The 19,418-nt window shown below is 34.9% G+C and overlaps 1 protein-coding gene across 1 annotated transcript; it reads right to left on the bottom strand.

Moving 5' to 3' along the window:
- Positions 1 to 609: 609 nt before the first annotated feature.
- LOC133872492 (phosphatidylinositol:ceramide inositolphosphotransferase 1) lies at positions 610 to 4,685 on the bottom strand. The gene is made up of 12 exons (XM_062310002.1): positions 4,180 to 4,685; positions 3,991 to 4,080; positions 3,228 to 3,314; positions 3,077 to 3,145; positions 2,770 to 2,850; positions 2,090 to 2,161; positions 1,899 to 1,959; positions 1,709 to 1,811; positions 1,418 to 1,513; positions 1,271 to 1,317; positions 1,067 to 1,188; positions 610 to 967 (listed from the first exon to the last, which is right to left on the bottom strand). The coding sequence occupies exons 1-12, from the start codon at positions 4,210 to 4,212 to the stop codon at positions 887 to 889; spliced, it is 942 nt and encodes a 313-aa protein (XP_062165986.1). The 5' UTR covers positions 4,213 to 4,685; the 3' UTR covers positions 610 to 886.
- Between the last annotated feature and the right edge of the window lie 14,733 nt (positions 4,686 to 19,418).

Raw genomic sequence — 19,418 nt, 5'->3', positions numbered from 1 at the left:
GATTAGCCATTTTACATACAATTCTAAAATACATGAGTATTGTGGGTATTTTTTGATAGGGAAGTAAAAAGTAATTTTATTCCCTCCATTTAGGAAAAATGAAGGAAAAGGGAAGGGAAGGGAAGGGAAGCTGCTAGATTGCTCTACGTGACTTAACGAAGTAAATGTAAAGTAGTTGAGCGCTGCAGGGCCTTCCAGAGTCGTACACAGAAGGGGAGGTATGGTCTCTGTCAAACGGGTAAAACACAAAAACTGAAACAGGCACGTGAGGCAAGCTGCCCTCCGCAGGTCACTGTTTTAAATGGAAAATTTTGCCTACACCCAAAAAAAGTCACTCCACATACAGTGCAAACTACGGACAACGTGGGGCATGTGGGGCAACAGACACGACGCACTATCTTGCATCACTAGCACATGTCACAGCCATATAAAAAGACAAAGCATCATGTGCACCCTCCCTCGTCTCCAATAACTCCCCCTTTGAAAGGAGAGATGAAATGGATAATCACAGTGACAAGGAACTGTCCCTTACCTCACAAAACGCGTCAAATACGAAGATGGAGGAGAGTGATTCACAAGCACAACACAGGGGGACAAAACACTTGCATGTCAGAAAAATAATTGAAGACTTGAAATAATAGGAACTTGGAAAATTCAAGGTACAAGCCGATGCTGACAATTGATTATATTAACCACAACATAGAGGAGCAGCAGCAGGACCGCAAAATGCAAATTCCACTTCCACCATATAGTAATTAGGTTACCATTAACAGCCCCACCATGTCCATACAATAAACTATAAACCCTTTAAAGAGCATGAACATCTAACCAGCAGTCCTTTCTGCTGCTCCCGTCGTCATTGTAGCAGCATCAGCTTTTCCACTATCTATACACCATTCATTGCATTGTCAGGATGGCCTGTGTTTCCATCTTCCAGAGTCTTGCCATTGACTTGAGTTCTCTGCCTCTGGAAACAAACAATGTAACCCTAATCTAAGTCGCCACTTAACGATAAAAATATTTAGATTATACAAACAAATAATAAAAGCTAACAGATTCACCATACCCAATCTGCAGGGTCTCCAGAGTTCCCGTTCGAAAGCTTGTGATTCTCTTCTTTGGTTCTGCTGTCTTTTTCTTTGGTATTCAAGGGTAACAATGCTGCTCCACTTGTCCGATCAGGCAATTCTGCAGTAGCAACAAAAGTTAATAACACTGCTCAAAGATGCCAACCAAAAACTATAGCAACAACAGAGTCAAATATTCTAACCTGGCAATTTCTTGTCTATAAAGAACACCACCAAATTAACAGTATACCTGCAAGGGGGACCCGTTATTAGGAAACTAAATATAAAAGTTACAGGATCATTTTTCTTCAGTAATTTTAAAAGTTCAAAAAGAGAAAAGTAGACCATACCATGCAACAACAACATCAACCGTGTAATGTTTGCGGGATGCTACAATCAAGAAACTCTGGACAACAGCAAGCAACCAAGCTAACTGTTTTATAAACCTGCAATGATGCATAATAGAAATTTAAATTCAGTCAGAACCATATTATGTCAAGTAAGATAGCATTGGGTCAGGGAGCATTGTGAAGTTAGATTCAAAACAAAACTCGAATCAGAAGTCACAATCTCTACCCAGATACAATCAGCTAACTTGTAAGTCAACCTTGGTTCATCAATATTTACGAGCCATACTTTACCTTCGAGAGCCATATTTATGGTACGTGCGCACAAAGACTAGAGTAAATATCATGTGGGATGAAAAAATCAAATCACCACAACCATACACTATGCCCCGGGGAACTGCATATTCAAAAATGAGATGAGCACAAATATGCACTATTTCCTAGCAATAAGCCAAAGCACTTCAGTAATACAAGAGTTACTCACAATTAATCAAGAGGACTTCAACCACACTATCAGGACGAGGCAGCGTAGCAAGTTTTGAACCCTTCATAATAGAGCAAGATATTACGTACTACTCGGAGGAGAATAAGACTATAAAAAGTTTCAACATAAAGCCTTGCATTCAGCAAGATAGGGTGCAAAAAAAAATCATAAACTTATGCAAAAGAGTCTACCTCACGACAATGATAGTTTGGACCAGGAAGCTGGGTAGAATAGAACGTGATGATCCGGAGACTTTGAGAACCCTACAGAAAAGAAATACAAATAAACCAATCATCAGAAAGACACCGGGCATCACTTCAATACACTATCTTCAACAGGATCCATAAACCTGAGAGTGACAAACCCATCCATCCCCACCCCTACCACCACACAACTAAACATGTCCCCAGATAGGATAACCAACTCTTCTGTTTCTAACATTACAGAAAACTCTATGGATTTATCCATCCAACACTCAATGGAACAAGATAACAGCTTGCAGCTTTCTCTCAAAGACAGAGGTGGCAACCCAAAAAAATCCAGCAAACATAGGAGATGATACAAACAGAGGAAAGGAAAAACTTTCTGAATTAAGTGCTTATGTGGAATGATGAACGGAATTAACTGTCCCTAATTATTTCACAAAATGAACATGCAAACTCAAGAGTCAATGAACTATTACAAATCTAAACATCAATCAGTATTTTCCCAAATCTCAATCCAACTATGAATTCTAAGACTATCTTATCAATGCTAACTTTCCATTTTAACGATTTCTCATATATTTCACCATGATTGTACATCTCATGCCAAAAGGGACTCTCAAAACATGGACAGCACAAAAAGATTACGCAATATAATTTCTACTTACAACTAAAAATGCTAGAACCCTGCACCAAATTAGAACTGTGTAGATCTTTTTGCTCTTCAAGAGGAATGGATGGAAAGTCCACTGCAATAGAGCATTACGCATTATTAGAAAAAAGTAAATAAACTTTTCCCTGCAAAAGTGATCTTGCACAATAGAAAGTCAAAAAGAAGTAAACCGCAGCGAAAGATGAGAGGGAAAATTTAAGGAATGGGTAGCAACAATAGGACATGATTTAACAACCAATTCAGTTACTAGCAAAAGAATTATAAGCAAGACTACAAACACAGAAAAGTGGGATGAACCTTACCAAGACAAAAGATAGAAAAATGAAGGTGAACAGAGTTTCACTAATGTAAGCCTTTTCTTGTCCAAGCTCCTATGTTCACATAGAGATTAAATATAAGAAAACAATTGAAGTACATTACACAGAGACGGAGAAAAAAAACAAAGGTACTAACCGGGAGAAGAAAGAACCCAGCATCCTGAAGTACTGGCCCTGGCCGATGTAGATAATGAACTCCTCGGGCAGCCAGGCCATGTACATACTGTTGAAAAAAGTATATATGTCATCCATTGGACAAATATAAGGGGAGGTGGGGCTTGGTTTCTCAAACATTCGATTTAGCAGTTACAAGGAAGACGCAGCAACATGAGTACCATATTCATTATTCAAGCACAGTTATAAACATAAGGCCATCCGTTACAAACACCAATGAAAAGTAAAAGGCAAACCACGAAAAACATTTAACAGATTAATTGAGCGTAGTCAAATGAAGAAAATAATTTTTTAAAAAATAAATTACCAAACCGAGGCCATCCATCCATGTGACCAGAAAGGAACTTTATCTCGTACTAAACACAGATCATTTCCTAAAGTTACAAAAAAAAAAAAATGCAGCAAGCCATAAACATAACCCTTTACCCGTTCCTGCGCTTCCGTTATAGAGAAAAAGAAAAAGGGGGGGAGATACTCTCAACACTAAAATCCAAATAAAGAAACAAAACTGAATGCAAGTTCAAACTTCATCCCCAGAAATGAATCCAAGCAAACATGTCAGAAAGAAATTCCACTACAGGACCAAATGACTCCAGCATTTCATGAAAAGCAGCCAACATTCTCCAAATTACAAAAATTGTTTTCTGACACAATTTCAACCAAATAGAAATAGATTTGTGTGCAATCAAAAGTCCGATTATCCAGCAATACTCAAAATAGAGTACCTGAAAAATGAGACCGGCGAGAAGGTACTTCCAATTCTCTGCAAGAAGATAGATCTCTGTCGTTATCTCTGCGCAAACTCTCTTCCATAGCTTCTCATCCACAAACAGTAACAACCCAGATCAATAAAAACCCACCAAAATTTGCATAATTATGCAAAAGATAGTACGGAATAAAAGAGGGTAACCAACCTTCGAAGCCTCGCGACCAATGTAAATCGTCATCGTTTTGGCGTGTAACAACCACTTCCATATTACTTCACGACCAAACCAATGAGGTCAACATCATTCATCACCCAAAAAGAGAAATCCTCAACACAGTCTCGTCCAATCCCGCTCCTAATCAACCTTAAACTATCGAGAAAATCAAAACCCACAAGGAATCACCCCAAAAACTCAGCGTTTCGGTGCTATCCAACGGATCAAAACTCGATTTCAGAGGTAGAGATCGGATTCGGAACAAAAACGATCGAAGATCAGGAAGTCAGTGATTAGAGGCCAAAGCGAAAGGGTTGAGACTTCAAGTGGTGGGTTATTTGATATAAATCAACAAAGGCCCCTCTCTGATTCTCTCTGTATCTCTCTATCTGATTCTCGCTTTGTCTGACTGCTCGGCACGCGAGGTGAACACGGAGAGACAGTTGAGAGAAATGGGAAAAAGAGGGCTTTTTATTTGCAAACAAAGAAAACGAAACATCGCGCTACGCCAGCCCTCCCCCCCTGGGCCTATACGGAAGTGTGCGCGCGTGGGTGCTCGCGCTCGCGCGTGACACTCCCGAAAATTTATCTAATATAATAAATCGGAAATGAATTTGTTTTTTTGGTTGTTTAATTGTAACCGAGAAAACGAGGAAAAAGCATCCTCGTTTTATTTGTTTAAACTCGGAGGTAAATCATACAATACAACTTACAAGACGGCAATATTTGGACCATTTTTTTAAAAAAAAAAATAGTTATTTTAGTTTAATTTATTATATTTATATTTATTGTTAGAACATGTATTTATTTCCCACATCTATTTTTAAGAGAGTATATGATCACATGCATTTTTAAAAAAAATATATATAATTCTCATATGTTCAATTAAAATTGCATAGAAAAATTATATCATATTTGACAACTATTAACTTAAAAAATTAAATTATTACGGCTATTTTTTTTTGTTTTTATTTTAATTATTAATGAGATCAAGGTTTGGGTGGGTAGAAGGAGCATTAAACTAGGAGTAAAAGGTGAACGATTGGTGGATTTACGATAATGGTCTCCAAGTTTGCTGAGAATGACGAAGAGCGGCACGGGAGTCGCTAGTCACGCGCGTCTCGGCTGGGGAGAACATAATCGCTAACTGCCTGACTCCCTCGTCCGGTGTTCAAATTTGAAAAGTCTTTCCTCTTCTTTTTTATTTTCATGAGGAAAGTGGAGAGAAATTATTATATCAACAGATCCTCCTGTCCACGTGGACATCATTGGCTAAGTAAACGGTTTGATTGATGGGTCATATCCATGTGCATTCTCATTCCGCATGTCTGTCCAGAGCATACCTCACAGGCTCACGTTCAAAACCATTTTTTTTTTTTTTAAAGCCAATGTAATTAGTTATTATAAAATGATTAAAAATATATGATTATTAAGTTAACCATTAACTAATTAAATTAATAAATCTTAATTTTTTACTTAGGTCCAGTTTCTTTCGGCGTAAAATATTTTTGTTGAAAATGTTTTCAGGTCAAAACATTTTATATGACGTTTGGCTCGTATGAAAAATCAACAAATATTTTTATATTTCCATATAATATGAGAAGTTGCAAAGAAGAGAGCAACGTGAAGAAAGAAGTGTGAAAAAAGAGTGAGTAAAAATATAAAGCCTTTGTGGGTGAGCTTGTGAATCAATGTAATTGTCAGTTTATAGCTTGCAATTTAGGCAGACAATTTATTTATAGACAGAAGTTAGCTACAAACGAGTCTAACAAAGTAACATGTGTCTCAAAGCATGAGAAAAATACTTTTTTTTTAATAGCATATATTTCTCGTACGTTTTTTTTAATAACATTAATAAGAAAACATGTACTTTTCACATACTTTAATAACACGTCACTTTATTAGACTAGTTTGTAAGAATTTGTTACAAACTAATTTGTATCTAATTTTTGTTATTGATTTAGATAGACAATTGTAAATAAACCCTTATGAAGCCCACTTGCCAGGGTGGGTGTTCGGGCAGCCCAAAACCTACTTAAGCAAGAAGGCTCCCTAAGAGGCTCTCTCACAATAACTCGCCTATAGGTATAAGAGAGCAGCAAAAAATGGTTTACGCAAATGAGAAGCATAAATCATTTTAAGTTTGAAGAAGGTTATTTTTATGTGTCAACTAAACAATTTAAGTTGACCAATACTTTACGCCGTGTTAAACACTTCAAAATAAATAAATTAATTAATTAAAGAAAATATTTTCTGACGAAACAAATAGGTTAATTATATTAAATAATTAAATTTATTATTTTTTATAAATTTAAACTTTTAAAATAAATTTTGATTTAAATATAACCGTTATATATATATTTTACTCCTTTAACAGAAGAGCCAGCCGATTCACGTGAATTGATTTGAAAGTATATTTTATGCCAGGTACGCACCAGACATGATGTGAGTGTATCTGCTAATCGCCCTGGAGGTATCACCAGGTTAACAAATGCCCGAGTTTTTTTATTATATGGTGCAACTGTAGAGTTTTCATTGAAATTTATATATTTAAGAAGTATATATCATATTATATATATATACATATGGCATCGGAGGAATAAAGTGGCCATATATTATGTACTTGATGAAATTCGTTCCACGACAAAAAGGAAGACAGCAAAGGTACAGGTCTGCATGAATGTATGTGCCGAAAAATTAGTGGGGCTGTATGCTTTTTAACTGTGTCTGAGTACTAGCTAGCTCATCAAAGATAGAGGGCTTCTGGCTCAGTAATTTATTACGGCAAAACTGTTGCACCATGAAACTAATAATAATCATAAAGTTTACTAGGCCGCTAGTGTGAAGTTTCATGTAAGTAATACTCTATAATTTGAATAATGCTAGACTTTTAATTGATTTATAATTATTTTATAATTTATTGATACGAAAATTAACATATAGTTATTGGGAGCATTAAATGGCATATACTTAACGATTTTACCTAAATTTAAAAAATTAAACTACTTTTTATTTTTTATTCAAATACATTCTACGGTAGATTTTTTTTTATTTTTTTTTTCATGTCATTAAATTTTTTTTTTTTATTCCATAAACATCTTTATTTTCTTTTGCCCCTCCATTTTTCTCTCTTACCACCGTTTCTCAATTTCTCTCTCTTGTCTTTGTCTCTCTGTTCTTTTTTTTTGGTATTTTTTTAATCCTTTGTTTTGAGAGAGAGACAGAGAGAGAGGCGCGAGGGAAAGAGGAAGATAGGGTTACTAGCAATTTGTACACCTGTCTGAATAAATGGCCGACCATCCAAAATTTATTTAGATAATTAATGGTGCGTTTGGATATCGAATATTTCGAATATGAATAATATTATGAATCTGATCACGGATTTCAAGGCAATGAAAATGTGTTTGGATGTTGAATATAATTTTAGATTCTTTTGAATATGTGTTTGGGTGTTGAATTTGAAAGATTGGAAAAAGGTGTTTTATAATAGTATAAAGTGATTGGAAATGATTGGATTGTATGAAAAGTTGTGTATAATGATTGGTATGGTAAAAAATAATAATAAAAAATATATGATGGGTTTTAAAAAAGTGTTTTATAATAGTATAAAATGATTGGAAATGATTGGATTGTATGAAAAGTTGTGTATAATGATTGGTATGGTAAAGAATAATAATAATAAATATATGATGGGTTTATTCAAACTATTCAAACTTTATTCAAGTGACCCATGAGTTTTATTCAACTTGGATCCGGGTATGGGTTTTTGAATAAAAACCCGGTTCGAATATTGAATATTATTACGAACCAAACACACCATAAGTCTTACGTAAACTCTTTCACAATAGCTTGCGTATACATATCCATAATGAGGTAAACTATCCAAATGAATTCAGGCCATTAGTTGTTTAACAAAAACGATTCATTAATGCCCATATAGATTAACATCATGACAAATCCAGCACTGACACGTCACAACCAAGCTTGATTCGTTTAACCGTTATAATTGCAAAGAAACGGTCATTAACAAGGACAGAAAATTTAATGTTTTCAACTTACAACTCTATATATCACTTTAATGTCAATCCTCATCAAGTAAAAGGCTTCTGCCTTTTGCTTTTTGCTTTTTGCTTGTGATTAAGTTATGTTTCAATTAGATTAATTATTACGACACAACAATTAAATATGTCGTCTCCCAATATTACTCTTGTTCATCTCAAACTAGATGACAACATTTCGTGTTTGGTATATCTTAAAATATATGAAACTTTTCAAAAATAAAAAAAAATTTAATACTATTTTAATTTCGCATATTAATATATTTTTAAAAAACGACCAAGATTATTATAAAACTTGTATTAAATTTGATAAAAAAACAAATTTAAATTTTAAAATATCACTATAACTTCTTCTTTTTTTTTATTGATAATCATATCACGTAAAATTAAAATAACTTTTTTATTACCTGCACGCTGCAATTGATTAATATCATTTTCACCCCCTCTGTCCGTACTTGGCTCGTGCTTTTTTAGTCAAAAGGTAAAGCATCCACAAAAACACTTTTTTTTTTTTTTTTTTTTTCTGATGATTAATATGATTCAAAAACTTATATATATATATATAAGGGTTTAAAGAAAAATATGAAGAAACTGTTGTGGGTGATTTTTTGAGATTTTTCTTATATATAAAAAAGGAAATGAGTTATTAAATATCTGCCGCTAGTGCTTTAATGTGGCTCTAATATATGGAGTATCAAATGTGCTAAACTCTTGCTTTAATGTGGCTCTAATATATGGAGTATCAAATGTGCTAAACTCTTGATAGATTGGGATAATTTATGAAGTATCAAATTCCACCGAATGATCTCCATTTCATGGATGGCAACGGTTGCAGTGGAATGAATTAAAAACTGTGCATTTCTGGCTGCTTACTAGGACATTAAATTAATTTATAATTAGTTCTTATGAATTAATTAGTTTAGTAATAATTATTTATTCGAGGCAACAATGAAAGCCTGCACAACGTATATCGTCCAAAACTAAAATTAATTCTTAATTATAAAAATTGAGAACGATCGAGGGGGAACGTTTGAGAAATAAAATGGTTATTCATACTTTTATTTCATTTTTATTATATTTTATTAATGTGACACTCGTAATCGATCCTTAAATCAATTAATGTTGAAAAAAATTAAAAGCAATATCGCATCAATTAAGTAAAATAAATATGAGATAAAAGTATGATGTATAACATTAATATTTCGGTCTTAGTCAATTTTTAAAGAAATAATGCTACATACTACACAAATATATTATAACATAATGTTGTTGGGAATAATCCAACTCAGACCAGCCCACTCAAAAATTGACACACTAGTGAAACTTTAATTAAATATTAGGTCAAGCCGTCAGATCCTAGGTCGGGACTGACGGGGCTCGAACCCGCAGCTTCCGCCTTGACAGGAAAATCCTAATACAAGTTTGCTGCCACCTCTCAAACAATTACACTAGATATAAACCTATGATTGAATGTCATTATGCTAGAGATTATTATTTAAAAAAACACTGACTAAAGCGTCAGGGTGAGGAACGCCAGCCAACCCCTGGCGTATTCTTCTAACTTCGTATGTTTTGCAGCGATCGTAGAGCGTGCTATCTATAACACATCAGAAACTATACCAACAAATGCTAATGTATGTTACAGTGCCAACTAATTCTTTAATTTTTTATTTTATTTTATAATATTTAATTCAGAGATTGATTAAAATTGACATATGAATTTTTTTGTTTTAAAAAAAAAAATTATAAGATAAAAATATAATTTATAATATTTTCTTCTTTATTTTATGTTTCTTTTTCTTTTGGTAATGGTGGCTCAGTAAAAGAGGATTTTTGGCCCCGCTTTTAGGCTGGCATTTGTTAATTTCTTACCAGCAAGCGTATGAGAGCAACAGATGTGACAAAAGATTCCCAAAAACCATTGTTTGTGTACACGGTACACCTACCACATGTGTGGTAGACTACTACCCAACAGTTGTTCCATCTAACATTTTGAATGTCAATGAGTGCATTTCCTGTTAATCCTTCGACACAATAAACGACATTCCCCTACTTTTGGTCTCAACTAGAAAGGATTAATTTATTTTTACCTACCTTGCAACCTCGAATTCGATGGCCTCTCACTTTGTCTAATTTCTGGCGGGAACGGCGAATGAATTGAGGAGGGGCGATGGTGGGTGACAGCTTAGCCCATTCAAAAAAAATATGTGGTGGGTGGTAAGGAAAACATACCGTAAAGTTTAATTCATTATCAAATTACTCTCTTTGTCTCACTTTTATTTTATTGATTTTTTAAATTTATTGATTTTTAACATAAATATGACACTTGGCAAGGGTATTATAGGAATATAATTACCAAAGTGGTCATTTTTTGCATACTCTGATAGTTTAATAGGTCAATTTAACACACTGAAAAATTCATTGAACTATTCTAAAATCGGTTAGTTCAGGAGAATTTTTTTATATTTTTTCCTTAATTTTTCCTATGCAATGTCATATCATAATCAATAATATTATGACGTGTGTATATGTTGCACAATCATTTTTATTATGTTAATTATATGTCACGTTCAACGTTACATCATTAAAAATTGTGCATCATAAAATGCCATGTTATTAAAAAATACCTCATTAGCAAATCACCAAAAAAAAAAAATATGAGGGACAAGTGACTGCCTGGCTACTCCTTTGTTATCAAGAAGTGGTGATTGTGCGAGCGCCCCTTTGTTGTTGATTCTCACAGATGTGTTATGCATTCCATCATTCTCCTTTAATCTACTTTCTGCCAGTAAACTCACTAAATCCCTTTGTTGCTGCCTTATTTTCTTTGCTTCTTTTTGTTTCATACAGAACATGTTCACATGGTCGACGATTGGACTGGGTAAGGAGAAAGATGGACTCTTTTACTTGCAGTATAACTCAGGCAACTCATCCTTCTCTAATTCAGCCTTCTCTGCTGTCTCAATAAAGGCCCCTTCAACTGAGATTGGCACTACCGTCTTGGGCATCCTTCTCAACCTAGACTAGCTTTGTTGCAATCTTTGATTCCTAATATTTCCTTGCATTCCAATAATATTTGTACTGTTTGTCCTATGGCTAAACAGCGCAAACTTTCATTTCCTGTAAGTCATACTTGTACTGAATCTTCTTTTGATATCATTCACTGTGATATTTGGGGACCATTTTCTGTAAATTCAATAAATGGTTCTCGTTTTTTTCTTACAATTGTTGATGATCATTCTCGATTTACTTGGGTGTATCTCATGCACAATAAGTCTCAAACCAATTCCATTATACAATCTTTCTTTAGTTATGTTGAGACTCAATTTCAGACTTCCATAAAATGTCTAAGATCCGATAATGGTGCCGAATTCAACATGTCTGCATTTTTTCTTTCGAAAGGGGTACTTCATCAACGAAGTTGTGTAGCTACCCCTCAACAAAATGCAGTAGTTGAACGAAAACACCAGCATCTTCTTAACATTGCTAGAGCTTTACGTTTTCAATCTAATCTCCCTTTATCTTTTTGGGGAGATTGTATTCTTACTGCTACCCATCTTCTCAATCGGTTACCTACCCCACTTCTGTCCAATAAGTCCCCTTATGAAATTCTTTTCAATCGCATACCATCATATACTCATCTTAGGGTCTTTGGATGCTTATGTTTTGCCTCTACTCTAACTCATAATAGATCCAAATTTGATTCTCGGGCTAAATCTTGTGTTTTTCTCGGTTATCCTACTGGTGTCAAAGGCTATAAAGTTTTAGACCTTCACACCCATTCCACTTTCATTTCCAGAGATGTTGTGTTCCATGAGTCCATTTTTCCATTTTCTCATTCTTCTTTTCCTAATTCTGTTTCTCCACAGAATCAGAATTTTGTTCTTCCCCATCCTGTTTCAGATATTACTCCTACACAATCTGACTCATCTTCCGCACCCAATTCAGCACCCAGTTCTAGCTCTTCTTTATCATCTGATCCTGTTGAAAGCAGTCTTGTTTCTATTCCTATTCCCTCTCATAATTCCCCTCCTCGAAAATCCTCCAGAATTCGCAAACCTCCTAGTTATCTGCATGATTTTCACTGTCAACTAGCATCTTCTTCTGCTCAACCCTCCTATGACTATGTGAACAAGGCTGTTTGTAACAATTCAGGTACATCTTATCCTCTTTCATCCTCTTTATCTTATGATCTTTTATCTTCTTCTCATAAAATGTTTAGTCTTTCTGTTTCTTCTCATCCTGAACCTCAATTTTATCATCAAGCTATTAAGTCTCCTCAATGGAGAGATGCCATGAATTCTGAAATTGCAGCTCTTGAATCCAATAATACTTGGTCTTTGGTTGATTTACCCCCACATAAGAAACCCATTGGTTGTAAATGGGTGTTTAAGATCAAGTATAAATCCGATGGTTCTATAGAACGCCACAAGGCTAGGTTGGTAGCCAAAGGTTATACTCAATGTGAGGGACTTGATTATCATGAGACATTTTCACCCGTTGCCAAATTAACCACTGTTCGATGTCTTCTTGCTATTGCTGCAACTAAACAGTGGCATCTTCATCAATTAGATGTGAACAACGCCTTTCTTCATGGTGATTTGGATGAAGAAGTATACATGACTCCTCCACCCGGTTATGTCACTAAGGGGGAGAATAAAGTTTGCCGGTTACTCAAGTCTTTATACGGTCTTAAACAGGCTTCTCGCCAATGGTTCTCAAAATTTTCCACTACATTGCTTGATCTTGGTTTTCATCAGTCGAAAGCTGATTATTCTCTATTCACTAAAGTGTCTGGCTCTACTTTTGTTGCTCTTCTAGTTTATGTAGACGACATTATCCTAGCAAGCAATGACCGTAATGCTATTTCAGACCTTACTTTGCTGCTCAACAACAAATTTCGTTTAAAAGATCTTGGTAATGTGAAGTTTTTCCTTGGTCTTGAGATTGCTCGTAGCTCTAAAGGCATCTCTGTTTCTCAAAGAAAATATGCCTTAGACATTCTTGAAGATTGTGGTTTCTTAGGTGCTAAGCCGGCTAAATTCCCTATGGAACCAAATCTAAAACTGTCCAGAGATGCTGGTTCTCTTGTTGCAGATCCTTCTGTCTATCGTAGGCTAATTGGTCGACTGATTTATCTTACTATTACTAGGCCAGATCTTGCTTTTTCTGTCCAACTCCTAAGTCAGTACATGGACAAGCCTCGACATCCTCATCTGGATGCAGCATATCATGTTTTAAGATATTTGAAAGCCACTCCTGGTCAAGGGATTTTCTTTCCCTCCAATTCTGATCTTCAGCTCAAGGCATTTTGTGATAGTGATTGGGCTGGCTGTCCAGATTCCCGGCGATCCGTCACGGGTTTTTGTGTTTTTCTTGGTGATTCTCTCATCTCCTGGAAATCCAAGAAACAGCAGACGGTTTCTCGTTCTTCTGCTGAGGCCGAATACCGTGCCATGGCCTCTACAAGCTGCGAACTTACATGGCTCACTGCCCTGCTTCATGACTTTCATGTTCCTCATTCCCAAGCTTCCCTTTTGTATTGTGACAGCAAAGCTGCTTTGTATATTGCAGCTAATCCGGTTTTTCACGAGCGAACTAAGCACATTGAATTAGATTGTCATCTAGTTCGGGACAAGATTCAGCAAGGCTCTTTGCGCACCATGCACATCAACTCTCAACTCAATCTTGCTGATCTTTTCACAAAAGCTGTTGGTCTTACTGTTTTTGCTCGATTGTTGCCCAAGATGAATGTTCTAAACATTTTTTGTTCAGCACCTTCATCTTGAGGGGGAGTATTACCAGCTGTATTTTTGCTGAGCTGGTTCCTGCTATTTAGACATGTGCATATTGTATTTAGTTAGTTAGTCTTGCAGTTGTAATCGTATAGATATAGTTTGCTTGCTGTGCAAGACATTATCATCTGTATATATATTCTGAACGCTTGTTCTTTCTAATACATATACAATACACAAAACAGAGAACTCTCTCTCATACCTTCTTCTCTCAAATCATCTTCTTTGTGAATGTTGAATTCTAATAGCCACACCCCCCAAACCCCCCCCCCCCCCCCTCATTTATTCTTTTTTAGGATTAAATATCTTTTTGGTTCATCTGCTTTGCACCTTTATCAAACAGCTGCAGCCTACATGGGTTTTAAAAAGTACAATAAGTGGTTTCCTGCATTTTTCTTGTTTATCGTTTTACACCTTTCATCTATATTCCGTCAAAATTTTTTAACAAATTCTACATAAGGCTAATAAAACACCACCACATTTTTTTTATCCTTGCCATGTTAACATTTCACTTAAAAATAATAAAAAGAAGACATACAAAAAAAAAAAAAAAACAGGGTTGTTGTTGGGTCGTGACTCGTGAGGCATGACCCACTCGCAGGGGAGATTCTACCCTACAACCCACCGTGCGACACAACAATCACCTTCATTTTTTTTCTTGAAATTTCACTTAATCTCTCTAAACGTTTATCACTTTTATAATTTTTGAGAATTTAAAAACTCTCAATTTAATATATTGAACTACAAAAAATTTGTAATCTCACCCCTCAATTATGATTTCCAGTTGAATTCTAATAAAAACATGAGAAATATCCAAAACATCATTGTATTTTGAAAAAAAAAAATTATGATAAAAACAAGACCCACGGCGAGCTAATAATTATTTATTATCAGTTTTAGTTAATTTCAATTTATCTTTTTAATATATTTCCCAACATGGGTTATTTATGTCAATCAAGCCATAAGGCATAAGATGTTAAATAAATCTTCTGGAAGCGAGGAGGGCAAAGTGTAGCAAACAAGATTAGGCATGGGACGTGACAAGTGGCGTAGCAATGTGGACTAATCTTATTGGAGTCAAAAGTCAAAGGTCGTAATAGCCGACGGGGCCGACCACCTTGTTGTGGTGGGATTTTCTGAGACCATGTGAGGCCGACGCGCTTTGAGGTTCAGTGAATGGGGTAGATATAGTTTGACGGTTGGGATTCTAGAGGCTTGGCAGCACGTGGGCGGCATCTCCAACGTGATTACGACGTGTCGTCCCTTTGCAAGCAAATCTTAACGGTACCGTTAATCCTTATTTTACTTTACCCAAAAAGAAAGACAAATAAAAAACCGTTGATCAAAATTGTATAAGGTATTGGTCTGCACGCTTGATTCGTCATGCCACCCATCACCGAATAAATTTAAGCTAAAAATTATTTAAGTCATGCCACTCATAAGTATTTGAGTTAAAAATTAAAAAATATTAATTTTATTTTTTATATATTAATTTAATTTTCAATCTTAATATTTTTTTTTATTACATAGAATCAATGAAAACTTCTCTTCCTTTCTTTGAAAGGAACACCAAGATAAAAGTAGTATAGAAAATCTTGAAATGTTGGAGTTCTTTTAAAAACTTCTTCTAGGCTTCGTTTTTTACCCCTTTTGGGGTGGCAATTTGGTCTTTTTGAATTTTATGAGAGATTGGAAACAGAAAAATCGTTATCGACCCCTAATCGAATTTTACAATTTATCGTGCGGTATCCAAATTCTCGGGGCTCATAATCGTGTTTATTAGTGGAATCCATTTTTGCTTCTTTTTTTTTTTCCCTTACAAATAGGGTTGGGCTTGAACTTAATCACTTTTATATATGTGAATCATGTGATAGCTTTCCAATCTGATACTTTATCTTTTTATATTTACACATGCATACTCAACAATCTCTCATCTCCTCTCCTCCACATGTGAGCTCATCACCATATTGCTACTCTCCTCCAAACACAAGTTTTATTTATTTAATCAATCTTATGGGCCTTTTTCCAATTGACTTTGGGTGCGTTTGAGATTGCGATTTCGTAGATAATAAGTGCGATTTTAAACCAAATCGCAAAACATAGATCGTTTGGGAACTGCGTTTTTAAAAATTGCGATTTGAAAACGCAGAAAATCTGCTTTTTCAAATCGTAGATAAGATTGTGCTTTTTTTGAAAACGCAGAATTTTAAAGGTAAATTCGCTATTTTAAAGGTCAAACTGCGATTTTGCCAAATGCTTAACTGCGTTTTTAAAAATCACTTTTTTCAAATTGCACATTTTAAAATCGTTATTTTAAATCGCACTTTTTGAAATCGTAAACCCAAACGGACTCGTTATGTATTTTGTGGGTTTGCCTACGACATGCACCTTTGTCCCTACTCGCGCCATGAACCGTTTCGCCCTTATTTTAGGAACACTCGTTTATGCCTACACTTTACACCTTACACCTTTGTCTCTATAATAGGGATCCTTGCCTGTGTCCGCGTTATGCACATTTGTCCTTTACTCATGAGATCCTTGTTTATGCCTGCACCTTACACATGTGACCTTATTATAGGAATCATCATTCGACATTCCAACTTGCGCCACTTTACTATGCCGCACACTACCATTAGCTTTGATACTACTTGTCACAAAGAGTAACATCTTAGGGAGTCTTTTAGTGAGACCATAATATAGCAAGCCTATAGATTTGGGTCTAATTATGTTATATTAACGACTCAAACTTGTGACATATTTTCAATATGATACTCAATCTTTCTACTTTCACACGTGTATACTTAACAAAAAGAGAAAGAAAAATTAACTAGTAAATCATTGCAAAAGGGAACAACAACAAAAAAAAAAAAAAAAAAAAAAAAAAAGGACCGCAAAGGGAGCAGGCGAACGGTGTTGCAGTGTTTGCTAAGTTGGATTTGGAATTCAAGTTCTTTTTCAAAAATGAATATCGAATTCCAACTGACCTGAGTAGAACTTGAAAAATGGATACCAAACTCAACCTAAGTTGAGCCCAGTCGGCTCGGATTGGCTCGAGTTTCCCGCGTGTTTTGACTAACCCTACTCCCAATTCTCTCATTTTTTTGAGAAGGATCCCTCAACTCAAGACAATGACTTTGTTGATTGGTTTAATTTGTTTGTTGCATCGAACACCTTTCAGCAATGGCATCAAACAAGCCCAGTCTTATGAGGACCACTCAGTATGCCATCTAATTGCAGAGTCATACGTGTTGGTGGCCCCATTGTCTTGTCAATTTACTTCCAAACCAAATATCAATTTGTTCCCCAGAAATCTATGTTGAGATTACAGGGTCCCCCACCGGACACTGACCGTAGAGATTCCCTGTTCTATAGGGTCTGCCATGACAAATTCAATTTGGGCTTATTATTAGTTCATCAAGGATTCCTTTACTTTCCTATTGGTACAACTTCTTCAACGGGAACTTGAAAAAATCAATTCAATGGTTGTCATGGGATTGGGGGCCTCCTTTTAGTCCTTTGAGGCCTTTAAATTTAAACAATTGCTGTACGTACGTGCTGTTGAAATGGAGTACGGAGCATGCCATGGAAGAACTCGGGTCAAATCTCATTGTTGACCACCATTCTCCATTGACTATTGACCAATCTTAAACAATTGTCGTTTACACATTCCCCTTCTACCACGCTTAATTATTCAAACATGGAGGATTCGCTTCTAGTATTGTCGACATGTTAATTTCAATAACCATTAACTTTGAGAAAAATTGAGGTCAGATCCCGACCTAGAGAGAAAAAAAAGATAGATAAAAAATAAAAAAGATAAAAAAGAAGAGAGATGTTTGAGAAGGAGGGAGGTTCCATGCCTACTTCCCCTCAATGGCCTCCCTTTTTTCAATGGTGCTATTTTCCTAGTCCTTATTGGGTTATGGATGTTTTTTATTTTCTTATGGCTTTGATCAAGTGGAGCTTTTGTTCTCCTAGTCCTTATAAGGCTGTTGAGCTTTGAGTCTCCTAGTCATGTTTTTTTTTTTTTGGTTTTTTTAGACAGGAAGGCTAACACAAGACATTTCGTAGGGAAGCGGCCTCTCCGTCCGTGTCGCCGGTGAAAGTTTGGCTGAACTTTCTTTTTCTACATCTACTTTTAAGGCCAGATCTATGTTTCTCTGCCGGTTTCTACAAGACACGTGAAGCTTCTTTTTTGAAATCGGCTTGTGTTGGGTGCTTTTTGTAGTTTTTTTTTTAAGAGTAGTTTTTGAAAGTTTGTCTGTTATATTTGCAGATTTTACTGGACTTTTTATGGTTTGTTAGCTAGATCAGCCATATTTTATTTGTTAGGGGTGTTTTATTGTTAAAAAGTGGCTCAAACATCTGTTCTTATAATATTTGTTTAATTGTTGGTAGCACCAAAGTCAGATTTTTATAGCTTAGTGTGTAGGGTGTCGATGTGCTTTTATTCACTATATTTGCACTTCGGGCCTCTTTAGATTAATGCATGGTAGTTTCAGTTATTTAGTTCAAAAAAAAAAAAAAAACTTTTAGTTATTTTAAAACTGCAAAATAGTTTAAAATGGAACGATTACAGCTACAAAAATTTAATAATCATAAAAAGCGGTTGTGATTGGCGGTAAAGATAATAGTCATTAACTACAATCGCTTGTATACCTTTAAGCTCCTGGATTAGAGCATCGAGATGTCAAAAATGAATACCTATAACCATGGGGCTGAAGCTTAAGGCGACTTAGGTAATCGTTTAAGGCCCCCTAATTAATAGTTATACAATAAATATTTAAAAAAAAAAATAAGGTTCTAATATGAGAAAAAGTTAATAAATACTCTCTAATTAAGACCATTAATTAATAATTGTACAATAAATGTTCTTTTTAAAAAAACATTTTAAGACTTTAATATGGTAAAAAAGTTAATAAATACTCTTTAATTAAGGCCCCTAATTAATAATTGTACAACAAAGTCATTTTCAAAAAAAAAAAATAATAAATTAAGACTCTAATATGATAAACATTTAATAAATAGTTTCTAATTAAGATTCTCAATTGTGATAAAAGTAATTACAAATTGAAAGTCTCATTATTTACATTCACGAAAAATCTCAATATCCATAAATTTTTAAAAAGTCTCCAACGTTTATTTCAATTAAATTGCTTAGAATATGAAAAATCTTAGATAGAAGTACACCATCGAGCCTTCGATGTCCATCATTTTATTCGCATTATATTCCATTACATATCACTATTTATATAACTTAATAACTTATTTTCATTTTTCTCTTTATTTTTTTTTTAATCTTATTTTTACAAGTTTTTGAATCAAGTGATAAATTATTTTATATCTAATAAGTTATAAAAAAATTAAAATATATTTTACA

This window comes from Alnus glutinosa, chromosome 7 (genome assembly GCF_958979055.1).
Source record: "Alnus glutinosa chromosome 7, dhAlnGlut1.1, whole genome shotgun sequence".
In the NCBI taxonomy this organism is placed as follows: Eukaryota; Viridiplantae; Streptophyta; class Magnoliopsida; order Fagales; family Betulaceae; genus Alnus; species Alnus glutinosa.
This window is presented reverse-complemented; position numbering and strand designations above follow the sequence as displayed.